A 19,351-nucleotide genomic window follows, 5' to 3' on the forward strand; every position below is an offset into this window, starting at 1 on the left:
GCTAGTTTTCAAAATGACAAAACTATATAGACTGTTCTTTGAAAACACATCAAGCACGCCTGTGAGGTTTATTTAGTGTAACGTTTTGCTCTCAGACTTTTCTCATGCTGTACAACACGTTATTGTTTCTTCATTATGAGGTCTTGAATTGAAATACAAATCAATTAAAGCTCAGATGGTAGAAAAATTCAGTCAAAATGAATATAAACAGACAAAATGTTTGAAATATTTTATAGAACAGTGAAGTCTTAATAACAAACCAAACAAAAAACTGTGATTCATGGAGTCGAAAAAATTGATGATTGTATTGTCACCCAGTTCACAACTAGCTCCCAGTAGATCTACAATGCAAAATCCATAATGCAAAAATCTCACAGAATTTTGTGGATCCAAGACATTTCTTTTCTTTTAAGTTTATTTTTTCAAGCTTTGCTTTTATTTGACATTGTTAAGACAGGAAATATTGAGAGTGGGGTATGACATGAAACACAGGTCCAGGAGTCAAACAGTGGATGTTGCGGTTATGTGGTATGCGCTTTAACCATCAGGCCACCAGGAAGTCTCACATCTAAGAAATTTCTCAGCACACTTCAGTCTGTCACCTCCTCTCACTGGACTACGATCTTGCTCTGTTATCATAAACATGAACAAATCAGCTGTGTGGTGAGCTTCTTTGCTACAGGTGTGGTCTTATCTCCTCATCTGATTTGCACTCTAATCCTCATTTTTCTGCCCTTGATGTCTGTCCTACATAAATCAAAGAACAGAGACGTGTGGCTGAATAAATGTCCAGAATAACAAATAATAAAACCTTTGACTTAAAAACCCTCCCTGTCTAACCATGAATGAAAGTGGTAGATTTAATCACATTATTGTAATTAACACATCTTCCACAAGTTTTGTCTCCCCGCTCTTTCTTATCAGTGAACCACACAGGCTGTTATCAGACTTTTCCTCAACACATGCACAAGTGTACGTGCTAATTGATCTTGCCGGGCTGCTAAGATTTTAGTGCTGTAGACTGAAATTCAACAGAACACATTGTTCCAGCCAATTATAAAAAACTGTGGCTTGCATCTTAATCAAATTTAGTTTGAAAATACGAAGGCACACAATCATAGGGTTTCTGTATTGTTAACGAATCTTTGTGCAGGATGTACTGATACCAGATGTACTTGTTACTTCTTCTACGGCAATCTCATAAAACTATATATTGAGACTAACATGTTAAATAATTGTTTTAATGCATTTTTTATCTGTGGCAATCAATGTATTGTTGAGAATCTGTAGGTTGTATAACAGTAACACCACAATAACAGGAAGCTATTGAGAAGTTCACCTTTACCTAGAAAGTGAGTGAAATCAGCTGTTAGGAGTCGTCTGGAAGGAAAAACCTGCACTGACTACTTATGTTTGCTCATCCCTATGCTAAACATTTTAGTCAAATTTTTTTTTAAAAAAAGAGGAGTGTAACAGGACCAATACAAAGATACTTTTCATACAAGTGTTAGTTAAATTCCTTGGAATGATGGCCTCTTTCAGGTTCTTGGTCATCAGACTGCTAAGGTTTTCTGTTCCTGATTGAAATGGAGACACTTTTGTTTTCATCAGTTAAGTTCATGATAATATAAAGCAGAAGAATCCTTTAAAACTATAATTCTTTCGCTTGATAAAATGCTTCCATTCATATTCAACAAAGCTGCATCGTTCAGTAAATCAATTGAAAACCAATAAAAACAACTGTGGTTTCATGTAGAAATATTTTAAAGACTTTCTCCTGTGAAAAATGTTTCCCTTGCTCTGTAGAATAATGAAATACAGTATAGACGTATATGTGGTTCACTTATTGATGTTTCTTATTATAATCACCAGGTTTAGGTGGTAGCTTAGTCTCCATGGTTACTCTGCATTTATGTGTGTCTGAGTGACATTAAAACAGTGAAATTAATTTGAGAGAAGACAGAATTCAGCTTCAATAAAATCCATTCAGTGCAAACAGAGAAGAACTGTTATTGGAACAAATGCCTCTTTGAGGATGTAAATGTAATTTTCTAAATGAGAAATAATAATTATAGTTTCTGAATGGTTGAAAGTGTTGAGGAGAGGATAAAATGCCTCATTGGTCATCCTAGCAACTATCTGAGGGTACAGCATTATAACTGTTTTAGTGAAATACTTGCTCAGTCAGACCCAGACATGTGTTTAATGATTTCTATTGTTTTATTTTTGTTGTCTTGATTTGACATTTTCAGGATCAACCAATCAGAGTAGTCACAATAGGCAAGGTTCACGCCGCAGGAAAAGGGCTGCCACCTCCAGACCCGAGCGTGTTTGGCCTGAAGGCGTTATTCCATATGTCATCAGTGGTAATTTTAGTGGTAAGTAACATCAACTTACTAATCGTCCTTATTAGGAAAAGAATCATTTCTGCTTTTTTTCTGACTTTTCTAAATATATTCATGTACGATAATTTAGTCACTAATTCTCAAAAACACAAATTAGTCCTGTAAATTCCAAGAAAACAACATGTTGATGGTGTTTGCTTCTAAAATTTAACATATTTCCAGTTAAGAGGGGATGTAACGGCAGGAAATAATGTGTTGATGCATCATATTTAACTGACACTAATTCCTAATTCATCGAAATGAATAAATTCCAGACAGAAATACACTGCTGTAACATGTCATCTAGTCATGTCGCCATAAAAGGTTTTATAATGATGGGAGTGATGGGGATTGCTCAGAAACATATAAGATAAAAAACCTTTTGCATTTATTATTCAATTAGTTAGTTTATATAGTGTATAAGGTGAAAAAGTAATTTTTCATTTCTATGTGACTCTCTATACAACTCCAAAATTTGAAAGCAGTTGCCAGCTGTCACAGTATGTGTGTGTGTGTGTTGGTGTGTCTGTCAGCTCCACTGATCTCACCCTCTCTGTCATCCTATTCAGGCAGCCAGCGGGCTATATTCCGCCAAGCCATGCGGCACTGGGAGAAGCACACCTGTGTGACCTTTATTGAGAGGACGCAGGAGGAGAGCTATATTGTCTTCACCTACCGACCATGTGGGTGAGTCAGTGGGGTTTTTAGCTCCCACATGAAGGAACAGAACAATGGTCAGCCTATGTTGAGTCTTCTTTATCTACAGCTAATTATTTAGCGCTCAAGTACTTTCCCTCTGCCTCCTGCTCAGCAGCCTTTCACCATTGTTCATCCTTGCAGTCTCTGTGTGAGTTGTTATTTCAGACCCCTACCAGTCCTGAGAGAGACAGCCATTCAATGGCCAGGAATGTTTCCTGTGCCTCATCATCACACTGCAGCAGTCACTCAGCACTTGTGTTATACATGGTGTACAGAATTGCAGCCAAAGGAGAGACTTCCTCAGCTTCTCTATAACCGTGTTCACCCCACTCCACTAAAGTTAGGCTCAGTGTCCACTCAGCATTTCTCCCTAAACAGATACTCAGCAGAAGTGCTGGTTGTGGTTCTTGTTGTTGCTAAGCGACTATTCGCAACCTGTTTGGACTTGCTCTTTTATTTAATGATGAAATGTTTTTTAAGTACAACAATTGCTGTCGGGAATGCAAACCAGCGCAACCTATTAATTTAAGATATTAAGAAAAAGAGGTCAAAGCTGTTAGAGAAGTATTGGAGAGTTTCCCAAGGGACACACAAACCTAAATGTTCTCCATTCCCATGTTTTAACCTCACACAAATTTAGAGCACAAGTTGGATCCATTATGTCATTACCCACAATGTAGCTCTCCCACTGATATGTATCATTCATTACAAATAGTTTAACAGAAAGCGGATGCAGCTCATGAAACTGAACTTTTTCCAGCCAACTGTTGATAGCCATTTTTAGCTTGGTAACTGGCCTCTGGAGCAACAGGGATGACATTATCCACGCAGGCGGCAGCGGTTAGCAATGGGAACGCTTGACTCTACTGCATATTCAGCAGGCCCCCATCTGTCCTGTGCAAAGTTCAAGGCGTGTCTCAGGAGAGCCTGGCCGGGCTCGCAGTAATTAGAGAGCGGCTGTCTGGCCCACAGGGCCATGATGTGTGCCCGTCCTGCACACTCCCACACTGAACCTTTCATGTCACGCTGAGATAGAGCGCTGCAGCCAGCCAGCTTCCACCGTCACTCGCAGCATTTGCATTGGCAGACGGATGAATGAATGTCACTGCTGTATGTGTGGATGACGGGTCCCTGGTATGACTCCCCTAAAAAACAGACCAGAGGTTGTTTAGATAATGTCCTCGTTACAAGCTGCGTTATATACACACACAGGTCATGTGAAATATAGAAAGATTATAGAGCCAGAGACGCATTCCTTTTTTTTTTCCCTTGGGCAACATCAAGTTTTTTGGCCTCCCTCTGTACTTTCCACTCGCGTGTTAGTGACCTTGTTTTTTTAACTTTACTAAAACATAAAGTCTAGTCACTATATTTTGGCTTTGTTAACACTGCCTCTCTGTTTGTACGTGTTTGTCTGGCTGCTGATTCACAGGTGCTGCTCCTATGTGGGTCGTCGTGGAGGGGGCCCCCAGGCCATATCCATTGGGAAAAACTGTGACAAGTTTGGCATTGTTGTGCACGAGTTGGGTCATGTGATTGGCTTCTGGCACGAACACACGAGACCTGATCGAGATGACCACGTCAGCATTATCAGGGACAACATTCAACCAGGTAGGAGCACGGGTCTCATAGCAATCCCTCAGCAATTATTTTTGGAGAGACACGGTATGAGATGAAATAATAAAAGTGACACACAAAGAGTCTGGGCTGAGCTGGAAAAAGCAGGAAAGATTAAACAACTGTGGGAAGAAAAATTAAACAACTGTGGGGTATACACTCATCCTCAGTCAGATTTCTATTAAACCAAGTGTTTTTAGGTCTGTTGAACCACATAGAAATGTTAAATATTTTAGTTAATTTTGACAGTCCATTATTTTTAAAAACACATTAGCTGGTTAACTTATCCAGGTGGCTCATTTGCATCCGTAGCCAGAGTAAAACTCTGTTCACCTTTGACATACACACATAAGGGTGCACAGTATGACTCAGCTTCATATTTCAGCTGTGCTTTTCCCTTTTTCCTTTCACAGGACAAGAGTATAATTTTTTGAAGATGGAGCCAGGGGAGGTGGACTCTTTGGGAGAAGTCTATGACTTTGACAGTATCATGCACTATGCCAGGAATACATTCTCCAGGTAGGAGCTAAGCCAAGTTCCACTCCACTCACCCCAGACATAAAATTAGTCTTAGATCAAGTCAGGCTGAGCTTTTTCCCACTCTACTGCAACCTTTTAACCCATCTTCATGTTTTCCATTGCTGCTCATTGTGTTTTATGACTATATACATCTGTTATGCACCACATCTGTGTGTATAGGATGCTTACTGAGTGATGTGGCTTGATTCCCAAAGCATGGGAAGAAGAAAGAAACGCTTATTTCTCCCCTACTAATAAATCACTAGAAAACTAACATGTAGCCTGAGGACATCGAGTTTTGAAAAGCCTCACTGTTGTTTGAATGTCTGTCTTGAGTCTAGATTGTCTTTTCACTGTTTGAGTTCAGATGCAAAGAGATAGAAGCTTGTTTCTTGGGAGAAGGTGGATTTTACAAAGTAGCTGCTGCAAACGCTTCTCTTTGGAAATCAGGACTCGCTTCATCTTGTCTGTTTCCTTTGGCTGGACCTTTTTTTTTAACAATCAATTCTCACATTGCATGGGGCTTTAGGGACACTGCAGGCGCACTAATGTGATTTATGTAATATTTGGACAGGATTAAATTGCTTATTGGTATATTGGGACAGTCAAAAAATAATACACTTGATGCCTGAGGTAAGTTGTAACAAGAAATCTGATGTGTCTGGTTCCATTTAGCATCTTCCTTTAGGGCCCAGACGAGATCAGAGTAAGTTTTGTCAATTTCATATCTAGCTGAGTTCTTGCTCCATAGTTTTTTGCCTTTTCTGGCATCCAAACCAATATCATTCACATTATTTGGACTCCTTTACATTATTTGCAATAGGAACAGAATTAAAATGATTGAAATCCTCAATCTCTGAAAAGGTTAAATTGATTCATCTAATATTTTTTTCTTAAAGTGAAAGCCAAGTCTTTGTAGCCAGAGTGAAAGTGTCTCGGATGTGCCAGTTTCTTCCCACAGCCTGTTCAAATTAAGCCTGGTCTTTAGGCTCCTCTCTTCGGCACCTGCTGCTTTAGCAGCAGCAACAGCAACCCCAATAACGCAGCATCCGCCCAGTAGCCCTGCTTCATCACAACATAAATTTCTGCACACCACTTTCAGGGCTATGTGAAACTTCTTGTAAAAGTTGTGCTTTCATACCATCAACCACCTCATTATGCTCCTAAAGGCTCTTTGAAGAGGCTTTAATGAGTAGTAGCATGATGGTCACCGCAGGCTAATACAGGGGTTCATTGTTCATTTGTTTGCTGCAAAGCTTTTTACCTCCTTCATAGCACTCAGGTGTTGTAATAGATGCCTTGCTACTAAATGTCTTCTGCACTCCAAGCACAATGTAGGTCAATCCCTAATAATCACCTACATATGGTTAGGAATGGGGAAGTGGAAATTTTATTGTTTCAATGAATGTTTCCCTCACATATGACCAAAAAGTTCTGCCAAACTTCTAATGCTGCCCAGTCTCAGTAAATAGATCCACATGACTGCTCAGTTGTGCCTCTCAGACTTTGGACAGTGGGTAAATAACTGATGAATCAACGTAAATGTATAAACTGTGGAGGACTAGCTGAAACCAAATTTGGTATTGAATTTGTTGGATACTGGAACCATGTTTTGAAGAAAAACTCGTATTTGGAAAAGCAGAACTGTGAATGTGTCATACTTAATGACCTGCTAACCTCGTTCTTAACTTACTGTCGGATGTTACAGGAAGCCCTTCCAGATGTTGTGTTGTCACAGTACTTCACAAGGGTGTTGCAGCACCACAGGAAAGATCTTACTAGAAAATGTCCCATGGCAAACACTGGTCAGTCTGGGCTCTTACTCTAGTCATCTCAGGCGGTGGATAATTTGAAGTGTTATTTACCAGCTGGGTGACTGCAAAGCCAAAATAGACCTCTTGGGAGATGTTGAGTCAGATTCAGCTTCTGAGTCATCATTGAAATTGCAAAGGCATCATTACACTCACTGCAAAGTGGCTTAAATATTTTGTTAGCTTTGACACCCAAAGGCGTATAAATATTACGGTTACATCCTGATGCGGTGTACAGGATATGACTTCAGTTTTGCGTATGAAAACTGCATTTTGACCTTGCCTGTAAAATGAGGGAACCTTTCAGACAGCTGCAAGAACAGCCACTCCAACCATGCAATGCGCTACCTATAGCAGGAATAGTTTTGACAGCCCTCAGTAAGCCAGAATGGGTGTAATGTGATCTCTGGGCACACTTAAGTCAAAGCAAAACGCGAGTGAGCCCAGACTATGATCATTACTACCTCAGTCTGATATGAGAACCAGCTGTTGGCTGTCCTTTTGTTCTTACTGTCAGCTGTATATATATTTTTCTACTTTTTCCTCTAAATCCAACTCACAACGCCCTCCCATGCCCCGTGTTACTCTCTCAGTGTATGGGCCTCTCCGCAAATCAACTGCCATGCTCTTGTGGCAAACAGATTCTGGGAAGCAGAGAGGGAATCTTTGTCTAAACGGAGGCTGTGGCTGGGTGTAGGCCAATGTACAGAAATGCCTGTCTGGCCCTGTGTGTCCAAACTTTAGGCCGAGAATGCACTTCACGCGGAATGGAGGGGAAATACTGAGTGCGTACTTTGCACAATTTCATTCTCTTTGCTTTTTCTGTTTATTATTGTACAGGAAGACAGGAAAGTGAAAAAACAGAGAAGCAGAGACGTCTTTTATGAGAACAAACATATAAAATGTGAAACATACTCCAAAACTTCTCTCTAGTGGACGTTTAGGTCCACAGGATCTTTTGGTGACCTGAACGAAGTCCTCTGCTGCTGATAAATTGTTTGTTTTTTTTCAAAGGTGGAGAGGATGGTTTTATCTCGTATTGAATTTCAGTCAGCTCAGCACTCTAGCTGTCACTCCAGGTCAAGGCTTGGACTTAACCCCATGATCTTGTAAATTTGTGGTATGCTCTACAGCCTGCTGCACAATGAAGCAGCCCAGTCCTAAAGTATGTTTATGTTAGGTAATCCCCCCAGTCCTGTTTCCACTCCAACTCTGTTGCTGTCTCAATTCGTGAAACTGTGTTGATCAATAAGACTGTTTGGAAATGAGAGAGGAATGGCTACCACTGCTCGGGAATGTTTCACAGAGCTGTATTAGCAGACAAGGGGCTCCTGTTAGCTTTTCACAAGTCATTCCAAGCACTTTTTCTAGAGCGCTGATTGGCTGATTTACCTGTGCCAGTGTCTTTCTTTGTCACTCCATTATTAGCCTGCGTGTTTGCTCGGTGTTTTACAGTAAATCACCGTGGGAAGCCAGGGCTTTTGCTGCGGTTGTTGTTCGAAAGATTTCATGGCTTGTCTTGATGTTTTGCTATCTCTTGGGGACAAGCAGGACTGATCCCCGTGCTTTTTGTCTAGGGTGTGTAACCCGACCCACAACTCTGCCTGCCCCCTCCATTGCTCCAGAGATATTTTTCAGGACTAGTGCATGGAGCAGTGCCAACTCAAATAGAGACCTGCCAGTGTGCCCATTGTCTGCTCTGACACCGGCTGGAGTGGCGTTTTTCACCGACAGCCAGCATACGGGCTCCTGGAAGCCCACAGACAGGCAGGCAGAGTCTAAACTGTTAGCTCAGGCTGCACTGTTTGCACATGCCTGGCGTTGATAGGCATGTCACCATGGTAACGGCCAGAGATCTATGCCGTTGCTCGCCAATACTTAGAGAAAAATAGAGATGATAAACTAGCAAAGTGTCAAGTGAGGCATCAGTGTGAAAAGAGTCTTTCTGGACCAACTGTTCCGTCCTGCCATATTTAAAGCAACATATATGTTTTACTTGACCTTTTGGTAGTGACAGTTGTCATTTTGCAGATCTAAGAAATATGTGGCTGTTGTTCACGTGCCTACCTTCACAGCCTCGGCTCTTATTTGAGGTCCATCTGTAGGGCAGACATGTGTGTGAAGAATGATGTCAGTGTTAACCTCAGAAACAGACTGTGTGACCCTGACCTCAAAGGAAGACTGTGATAAGTGACTGCAACTGTCCATCTGTTGCATTTTAGCCAGGGTGGAGTAAATCCGATTTTCCAAAATAAAAGATTAAAATGAATGACTTAAGATCTTCAGCCTACACACACACACACTTTAACATTCAAATATGCTGGTTGCAGATGGAGGAGCTTGTGGTAATGAAGTTAAGAAAACATGTAATCAAGAGTTTGAAACATCTATTTTATCTTTTTTAATAACATCAGTGGAAAAGTGTGTCTATCATATCCTGAGTGGTTACAGTTATTCAGAAATAAGTGGTCTAATGTTGGTCACTGTACAAATAGTTGGGTTGGAACATTAATGATAATATTCTTGTTTTCACATGGGTGTGGTCGTGCATGCTCATGCCAAAATCAGCAGTAGGCATAAGGATGCTTGCTGTCCATTTTAACTGATGCTAGATCATTACAAGTTATCTATTACCATTATATTTTTTAATTGGAAGAAATATTGACTTTCCGCCATAAATCTCACATGTATTAGGATATCTTATAGCAACAAATGCATATTAGTGTTCTGAATTGCCAGGCTTGCATTTCTCCTTAAAAAGAATAAGATCTCTGTGCACTTCTTGTCGGACTGCTAGGTTTCTACAAGACAACCAAATTTTGTTTGGCTTGGTCAGTACTCAATTTCATCACGGTATTTAAAAGTCTAAATCCTCTAAAAACTGTTCAAAACAATGTTTACAGTGATTGAGTTGCACTGATCGACAGTAAATCATTTAATCCTTGAGCAAACATGTTTTGGTAGCGTGCCTGCATGTTGGAATATTTAGCAGGTTTGTATGCATGCCGTCTGGGTTTCATGCAACATTAACATCGGTCTCTGTTTCTGAATTACAGAGGCATCTTCCTGGACACTATCCTGCCACGCTACGATGTGAATGGAGTGCGACCACCCATTGGCCAGAGAACCAGACTGAGCAAAGGGGATATCGCACAGGCACGCAAACTCTACAAGTGCTCGAGTAAGACCAAAACGACAAATCCTGTCTGCTATGGGTTTTTCCTGTCTATTTTTGCATGTGTGCACTACACAGCCCTGAGAGAGAGGTCTGTAGCTCCTCCTGCCTTCCCTAGATGCAGCTTACACTGTGTGGAAATAGCCAAGCAGCTACTATTGATGTGGTGTGGCTCCTTGGCTACAGCGTCCGAGACTCCCAAGCTGGGAGGAGTGTAAACACTGCTCAGGGACAGGAAGTTTGTCATCACTCTTTCTGAGATAGACGCAAAAGAACAGCTGTTCTTGAAGACAATGACTAAAATGATTTTTGGGAATCAACGCACATCACAGCACTTTATAAACTGCGCCGCTATACACTAAGGAGAGTTACGTAAGCCTGGTACTTTCCAAAGCACACTGTTTGTGCTTCCAGAGAGGACAGAGAGGATTTAATGCTGTTGAAGTAAACAGAATTTATAGCATTAACAGATGTACATTGAGAACAGCCTTCTGCCTAATGGATTTGATGTCAGACAGTTAATTGTAGGTCAGGCCAGGATAGTTGAGCTGTCGGCCTCAAATCAAAGCTCATTGAATAAACATAGTGATGGTCACCAGAGCTGAACCAGCCGGTGTGGTTTTAGTGTAGAGCTGGAAGTTTTAACCGTAAATCTATATGTGTCTGTGCAAGCTTTCTCTCTCGTGAGGAAGAAACAGACTGGATGATGTGGCGCACAGTGTGGGGGATGAGGTAGTGATTCTCTCCACGTGTTCCTGGAAAAAAAAAAAAAAAAAAAAAAAAAAACCTTAAAGAGCCACGGATCTCCCATTCATGTAGCATTCCTGGGAGCGTTTGTCATCCCCCGTGTGTGCCCGAGTGTTTGTTAACGGTTTAGTATTGGCAGACCTCTGCCAAGCATTATTACACACAACTCGTAGCTCAGGGCTCCTTGTTTTATTGCTTACGCACAATACTTGTGGGAAGCAGTGAACGTAAACAGTCATGGAGGTGTTTTCTTACTCTTACTAAATGCAACCCAAGGTAAAGATAACACAGAGGTAATAATGAATACAAACAGAGCTCTCATGATGGACAACCCATGATACAAATCTACTGTATATCATTTCCTCTCTGTCTTAATTAAACACATCTTTCCCCCACTTGGCATGAACCTCCCTCAGTCGCTCCATGAAGCTATATTGTGTTTGGAATAAGTCTTTGCGCACTTGCACACTTAGTTTTGCCAGTCAAGCTAAAGGCTGGTTTTTCACTGGCAACACGTACATAATGCATTACATCCTCCAGAGAGCTGGGTTATTTATAGAGGGCCAGGTTTATTTTCAGAGGACGCTCAGAGAAAGTGTCTCACAATCTCTATTCCTTTGTGTGATCATCATCTGGAGTAGGTGGGGGAGGAGAGAGGTGAGGCGCAGGGTCGTGAGTGAATATTATCAGCAGATGTGCCTTTGAAAATAAAAGAGCTACCCTTTACTTTATATTCAGTGTAATAATTCCAGCATCAAACATCTGTTTCTACAACAGGGTTTCAGAGAATATACTTCGGAGCTGTTTGTCTGTATAGCTTTGTTTTCAGGCAGGGTCTAATTGGCAGTGCCTCATGCTCACGGCTCAGACCCTTACGTGTAGTTCTGTGTGTGTTTGTTTTTGCGGACAGGATGTGGGGACAGTCTGCAGGACAGCAGCGGGAACTTCTCCTCTCCTGGCTTCCCCAATGGATACTCAGCCTACATGCACTGCATCTGGAGAATATCAGTCACACCAGGGGAAAAGGTATGAGCATACGGAAGAAGCCAGATCAACTTTGATATGCCTTAGAACAAGCACTGCAGTCCGTTTATACTGATGCAGCTGTGGTGTTTTTGTTGCTTCTTATTTATCTGAGCGGTAGCAGTGTGTAACCTTTGTTCTGTTCAGTGTCAATAATCATGCTCTTTGTTTTTAAGATCATTCTGAACTTCACCTCAATGGATCTGTACAGGAGCCACTTGTGTTGGTACGACCATGTAGAGATCAGAGATGGATATTGGAGGAAGGCGCCTCTCAAAGGTCAGTTTTGCTGAAGATTTCTGTACATTAAGCTTTTTTCTTTGATTTCTTAGCTGACAATAGTGACAGCTAACACCGCTAACAGATTTTTTTCCAAACCATAAAATATAGTATTCACAGAAACAGACTTTCTCAGTTGTGGTTCGCAAAAAAGGTCCAAATGTCACTTCTATTACTCCTCCTCTAATCATACCCTTAGGGAACTTTTATGATTTTTAAACACTTATATAAAATGCTAATCGTAAGTTCATGTCTTGTCTGTTTTTGTTCAGGTTTTTGAATATTGCCCCTCGTTTCCTCTCACAGTGTATGTACTTAAGGAGCCTCTATGGAGAAAAGAGCTATGCAGCGGACTTGCAGAGCTATTGCAGATGTTGTGATAATCAAATCTTGGTTTATGTGTGTGTGTGTGTGTTTTCACCTGTGACCCAGGTCGTTTCTGTGGCGATAAACTGCCTGAACCAATCATCTCCACTGACAGCCGGCTGTGGATTGAGTTCCGCAGCAGCAGTAACTGGGTGGGAAAAGGTTTCTCGGCCGTTTATGAGGGTAAGCACTCATTCCCCAACCTCATTGCACCCCATTCCAGCATGCTGCTCAGCTGACTGAACGCATGGCCAGTCACACATCCAACAATGTGCCTAGAAACTGCAGTAATATCCACAGTTTCTGGCTCCCCGACTGCTGATGTGTCAGGCACTTTACGCTGCATTAATCAGATTTTGGCTGGCCATCAGATTCAGCTCCATTGTTTCCAGACTGCGCAAACGAATGATGTGTGTTTGTGTGTGTGGAAGCTGGTGATGGAGGCATTTGGACTAATCCACATTGCGTAAACCAGAACAGTGAGCACACGATGTTGTTTTTTTTTTCTTCTGGGGCATGTGCTGATGATACAGTATTACTATCGAGGGAGCTTCAGGGTTGTTTTTATTTTTTTTCCTGTCACATGCAGCCATCTGTGGTGGAGAGGTAAAGAAGGACAATGGCCAGATCCAGTCCCCCAACTACCCTGATGACTACAGGCCCAACAAAGTGTGTGTGTGGAAGATTTCTGTCGCTCAGGGCTACCACGTAGGTCTTACCTTCCAGTCCTTTGAGGTAAGACACCAGTGCTTTCCCCCAAACTCTCTTTGAGGGCATTTAATGACTAATTTAGAGATGTCTCAAATGTCCAACACTAACCTCAGACCCTCTACCCTTCCTCAGATTGAGAGACATGACAGTTGTGCTTACGACTACCTGGAGGTTCGTGATGGGAACTCTGAGAGCAGCCCTCTACTGGGCCGCTTCTGTGGCTATGACAAGCCGGATGACATCAAAACCAGCTCTAACCAGCTGTGGATGAAATTTGTTTCAGATGGCTCTGTCAACAAGGCCGGCTTTGCTGCCAACTTCTTCAAAGGTCAGAGTTTAAGGGCTGTGAACTCTCTGAAAAGAATGTCAACATCTGTATACCTGACATGTTCCAGCAGTCATTCTGTCATTATCATTCAAAGTATAAGTTTTTTATAAGATATTTTTTTTATTCCACATACGCCATTGGGTTCTATGCGACCCTCTTTGCCCAGCTCTGCTGTTGTTTTGGAGGGTTTCTCTTGTAAGCCATGGAACCAGGGGGCCAGCTAAAAGGGTCCTAACATATCTTTGTGTTTTCAGAGATGGATGAGTGCTCCAAGCCTGACAATGGTCGCTGTGAGCAACGCTGTGTCAACACACTAGGCAGTTACAAGTGTGCCTGTGACCCAGGCTATGAGCTGGCTGCTGACAAGCGCAGCTGTGAGGGTAAGTACAGGGAGAAAAGTCACCAGCCCTGCTCACCGTGTAATTTAAATGCTAAAGCATTTTAAACAGTTAGCCACCCAAATACAATAAGTATAGTCATTCCAAAAAGTCCAGAGAAGATGCCAATAGTGCCTGGGAACTATCTTTTAAAGCTTTGAGTCACAACAATGCAAGTATTATTTTTTATCTCAAATTATATGTTGTTGTTTAAGACTTAACGACTAATATACAAGTTGTACAATATGATCATTTAACCACTGTCCGCCTCTAGAGGACAACAGCTGTCACTACAGTTTGCCATATGTACCACTATACACTGTGTGCTGCAGATTTTTATGCAACACGATTGCAGTGTCAAGAAAGTAAAATATATATAATATAATATAATATATATTGTATGTAAAAATAGCTAAAAAATGTGACTTTTACTCATTCCAACATTTCTCTAATGTCTATGTTTACTATCTTTATAATTTGTGTATCATCATAGCATCTATTGCAGTTGCTACAGATCTACATTGCACATTAATTTTAGCTAAGAATAGCCAGGTGAGGGGGGGTAACAGCTGTTGTTCTAACATGTTGCACATTGCATAACTGATTCAACGCTTTCCTGAGACCTCACAGGCAGGTCAGGCAGTAATCGGGTTTACGCAGGACACACAAAAGATATTTCAGTGGACTCTCATTTCTGTCTCACACCATTAGTGTTGCTGTATAACATAACATTTGGATATTTTCAATCCACACATCTGTATTTATATAAAGTTATATCTATATCTATATACATATAAATATATATATATCTATATGTCTCTTCCCATGTTATGTTTTTTGTCCAGCTGCCTGTGGAGGCTTCATCACCAAGCTGAATGGGTCAATCACCAGTCCGGGTTGGCCCAGAGAATACCCCCCAAACAAGAACTGCATCTGGCAGCTGGTTGCCCCCACGCAGTACCGTATCACTCTGCTCTTTGACGTCTTCGAGACTGAGGGCAATGACGTGAGCACTGGGGTTATTATGAATCGGCACGGGGTGGGTTTGTTCTATGCTTTCTTTCTGTCATTTCACTGTTTTTCCACTCTCATAGCAAGTAAAACCCTCTCCTCCTCGTGTTTCGTAATTAAAAGTAACTAGTGCAGTGCCTGTTCAAAACGTGCCACTTGGCCTCCGGCTGCTACCTCAACACACAGAAAAATTAATACAGTTGATGTGAAGTGTGAATGAGTATATACACCAACAACATGAAAGAAACTAACATTCTATTATACACAGCTGTTATAAATAACAAGTACGCTATTAGTAAATGCATGTTCTTTTCTCATTTCAGGTAAAGTAAGGGCTGCATTTAAAAATAAAATAATGTGCATCCTAAAATAAAGTGGATCAATCATATTGGGCTCTTAGATCGTTCCTATTTTCTGTGCCTTCAGTTCAGATTTGAGTGGGTATGTTTGCTCCAAAGATTTGTGCTTTGTCTGTAGTGGCACTTCACAATAGCCATGGTCTCGGAGCATATGAGACAAACTGGTTTTTAACTGCCCGTGGAAGTATTTCCTTTGTTTTACACACATAACGACATTCATTGTGTATTGGGGCTCTGAGCGCTTCCAAAACGCGGGTGACCTACACTCAACATGTACCTGAACGCCTCCTGTGTAGACTCAACAGTTCACTCACTGCTGCTGCTGTTGATCTGCTAAATGTGCTGCTCTATGTTTGCCCAAAAGATTTGTGCTTCGTCTGTAGTGATGCTTCACAATCGCCACGGTCTCGTAACATATGAGACAAACTGGTTTTGAACAACCCGTGGAAGTATTTGCTCCGTTTTACACACAAAACTACAGTCATTGTCTATCTTCCAAATCGTGGGTGACTTACGCTCACCAATGTACCTGAACGCCTTTTCTCTGACTAGTGTCACGACTCATCTCTGGTCTCTCCCTGACATGCTGTAGTCAGTCAGCAGAGCCCTGAAGCTCTGCCCTGCCCCCTGCACAGAGTGGAGTGGCTCGCTGATTGATGGTTTATTCTAAGTTTATTAATATTAAACGTATCGCGTGTCCAAATTGCACCAAATTCGACACTGCACTCCCTTGGGTCCCCAGCCATACACTTGCCAAGTGTGGAGTCACTTAGATGAAGGGTTCTTGAGATATGTAAAGGACATACAGACATACAGAGATTCCTTCCTTTAGTAGAGAGATAAAAGAAAATGCTGCAGCATCCTCACATGCTCTGTTTCTCTGCTCAGGTTTGTAAGTATGACTACGTGGAGGTGCGAAGTGGACTTTCAGCAGATTCAAGGCTACACGGGAAGTTCTGTGGGGCAGAGAAACCAGAAGCTATTACCTCTCAGTACAACAACATGCGCATTGAGTTCAAGTCAGACAACACAGTGTCCAAAAAGGGTTTTAAAGCACAGTTCTTCTCAGGTGAGTCCTCCAGCAGTGTTGTGCACACCATCACAAGTCTTTTCACCCTGTCACTTGGAGCTGCTATCTGTCACTCTTCAAAGGGAACAGTCACCAAGGTTGTGTCCTCTGTGCTTCCTCAGACAAAGACGAGTGCTCTAAGGAGAACGGTGGCTGTCAACATGAGTGTGTCAACACCTTTGGAAGCTACAGCTGTCAGTGCAGGAGTGGCTTTGTGCTGCATGAGAACAAACATGACTGCAAAGAAGGTATTTCAACTGTCTCTTTTATGTTTGCACATTTACAGATTAAACATTTGCAATCAGAGCAGCCATTAGGATTGATCAGCACACAGTTTCCCTGTGTCAAAAACAGTTTGAGTGCAGTCTTAGCAGGTCTGTTGTGATTCAGTGATGTCTTTTTGCAGCTGGCTGCGATCACACTGTGAATGGCGTGAGCGGCATCATCACCAGCCCCAACTGGCCAGATAAATACCCCAGCAAGAAGGCGTGCACCTGGGCACTCACCACCACTCCTGGCCACCGCATCAAAATCGTATGTGCCACCTCCTCCTGCTCTCTATGTCATTTACTAGTAAATTATGTATTTGTGTGCAGCTCTAGTGTGTAGTTGAATTGCTAATCCCTCGGGGACATCTGTGTTTACTGTGCTGTTGTCAGAAACTGTTATGCAGTTCCTAATGACGATGTGTGGCTCCCCCTTCTGTTATTATCCACATTTTTGTCTACTATGTCACATTATTTTAAAATTAAGTGTTTGCTGAAAGAAAATTTGTATCTATGTCAGTATACAACTTATAACATCAAACCATATTATGCAAGCAAGAATGCAAAAAATAAGGAAGACCTCATTTCAGCAAACATTTCCTTTTAAACTCAAGTGTGCCTGTGTGCAGACAAGAGACATAACACTATCAAGATAAAGCTTAAACTTAAAGCTTGATCTCACTTGAAAGTTTGATCTCATACATTTCCAGTCATCTCTTTCAAGAAAAATTGGATTTGAAACTCATTTCTTTAAATATACTCACTCACCATCTTGTTTGGTTCCAGGCCTTTAATGAGATCGACATGGAGGCTCACCTGGAGTGTGCTTATGACCACATTGAAATTTACGACGGACGAGATGGGAAAGCGCCAAGTCTGGGTCGCTTCTGTGGCACCAAGAAGCCCCCACCCATCATGTCTAGCGGCAACAAGCTGTTCATTCGCTTTTTCTCTGATAACTCTGTGCAGAAGAAAGGCTTTGAGGCTTCTCATACCGCAGGTAAGATTAGATGCCATTGAAACAGTACTCAGTGTCTTTTCCTGCTCAAAAAATAGCACAGCATTGATGTTTCTGAGGCATCAAGTTGAATTCAGGTCAGTTACCCAGATGTCAAACTTCATGTATGTTTTTGAAATGAAGAATTTAGTTTTTGTTGCTATTCACCACCCTGTCTGAAAATGATTATGACTCATATTTAACTACAGAACATGTTTTGGAGTCCTTTGTATCTATGCAACTGTAAAACGAGAAATTAGCAAGAGACCAGCAAATACCTCGGCTGTACTTGTAGCTTATCAACTTTGGCCTCTGTCTGCAAAGTGTCCAACTCAACTAAACTTTATGTGCAGAGTGTGGTGGTCGCCTAAAGGCTGAAGTCAAGACCAAGGACCTGTTCTCCCATGCCCAGTTCGGGGACAATAACTACCCTGGAGCCTCGGACTGTCAGTGGGTCATCTCAGCGGAGAAAGGCTACGGGGTGGAGCTCATCTTCCAGACCTTTGAGATTGAGGAGGAGGCGGACTGTGGCTATGACTACATGGAGCTCTTCGATGGAGCTGATACCAAGTCTCCACGGCTGGGACGTTACTGTGGCTCAGGGGTAAGAACATCTTCCTAAGAGCCACTGCTCTCTGAATGGTTTTTCTTTGTCAAACACAACTGGATTGTTACGGCACATTTTTCTCTGCTGCTGTATGACAGCAGAAGTATTCTGACAATTGTTGTGGAATTAGCGCTGCTGTTGAATAACTTTTGCCAGCAGTTTTTAATACGGTGACTTTGTGAACTACCCTGGGGCTAGCCTACTCTGATTCCAGTCCATATTCTGGCTTTAATTATTTTGTTAAAGTTATTGTGCTCCTCTGGGTTTGGGAGTGTTGCTGTGGGGGCGGTGGTAGGTCGACACAAGTCGACACTCCCTGGGTGTTGATACCCTATCAGAATCTCTGGCATTGGGTTGTAACTGAGAATTAGTCAGCCAGTGTTGCAGCCGGAGTCTGGAACAATGAGGCCAGCAGGTCAGAGAACAGCTTGATTTCATTTACGCACTACAGTAATAAGCTTTGGCCTTTTACTCATGCCCGTTCCTGTGAATCATTTGCTGGAGGGGACATAACACCCGCAGTACCTGGGGGAGCGGTTCCTCAATCAAGTTTCCTTTTATAAAACGGGTCGAAATAAACTAACTGACACACTTGAGTCCAAAGTAGGGTGAAAACTCATTATAGTGCAAGGAGGCTTATTTTTAGCCCAAGGGCTTTTCTCAAATAGTAGACCACATATTGCTTGGTGTACAATAAAAAATTGTCGGCTGCTTTCTTCTTGTGTTTTAAATCTCTTTCCCAATAAACCAAGACTTGTGGTCTATTGTTAGTTTACTGTAATGCAGCCTTTAAAATCAGGAAAAGGCAACACTTATGCCATATCACGATATTACGATATCCAAAATCTAAGACGATATCTAGTCTCATATCACGATATCGATATAATATTGATGTATTGCCCAGCCCTACCTATTGTAAATATATTATTTATCTTTCAATGGCTGTTTTAATCAACAATCTGGTGCTTCACAGTAGGTTGCACTAGCTTTGGCTGCTCTAACGTTA

General features: G+C 41.8%; 1 protein-coding gene across 1 annotated transcript in view; it reads left to right on the plus strand.

Annotated features, from left to right (window-relative positions):
- bmp1a (bone morphogenetic protein 1a) overlaps positions 1 to 19,351 on the plus strand; it is a 31,174-nt gene that overhangs the window by 10,239 nt on the left and 1,584 nt on the right. The window contains exons 3-19 of the mRNA XM_044368557.1: positions 2,253 to 2,378; positions 2,954 to 3,071; positions 4,516 to 4,694; positions 5,114 to 5,219; positions 10,087 to 10,211; positions 11,863 to 11,978; positions 12,152 to 12,254; positions 12,687 to 12,803; positions 13,210 to 13,355; positions 13,464 to 13,659; positions 13,914 to 14,039; positions 14,882 to 15,042; positions 16,295 to 16,475; positions 16,598 to 16,723; positions 16,882 to 17,009; positions 17,528 to 17,741; positions 18,092 to 18,342. Of these exons, the coding sequence (XP_044224492.1) occupies positions 2,253 to 2,378; positions 2,954 to 3,071; positions 4,516 to 4,694; positions 5,114 to 5,219; positions 10,087 to 10,211; positions 11,863 to 11,978; positions 12,152 to 12,254; positions 12,687 to 12,803; positions 13,210 to 13,355; positions 13,464 to 13,659; positions 13,914 to 14,039; positions 14,882 to 15,042; positions 16,295 to 16,475; positions 16,598 to 16,723; positions 16,882 to 17,009; positions 17,528 to 17,741; positions 18,092 to 18,342 (2,519 nt within the window). The remainder of the gene's footprint in view (positions 1 to 2,252; positions 2,379 to 2,953; positions 3,072 to 4,515; positions 4,695 to 5,113; positions 5,220 to 10,086; positions 10,212 to 11,862; positions 11,979 to 12,151; positions 12,255 to 12,686; positions 12,804 to 13,209; positions 13,356 to 13,463; positions 13,660 to 13,913; positions 14,040 to 14,881; positions 15,043 to 16,294; positions 16,476 to 16,597; positions 16,724 to 16,881; positions 17,010 to 17,527; positions 17,742 to 18,091; positions 18,343 to 19,351) is intronic.

The sequence above is a fragment of the Thunnus albacares genome, chromosome 2 (genome assembly GCF_914725855.1).
Source record: "Thunnus albacares chromosome 2, fThuAlb1.1, whole genome shotgun sequence".
NCBI classification, from domain to species: domain Eukaryota; kingdom Metazoa; phylum Chordata; class Actinopteri; order Scombriformes; family Scombridae; genus Thunnus; species Thunnus albacares.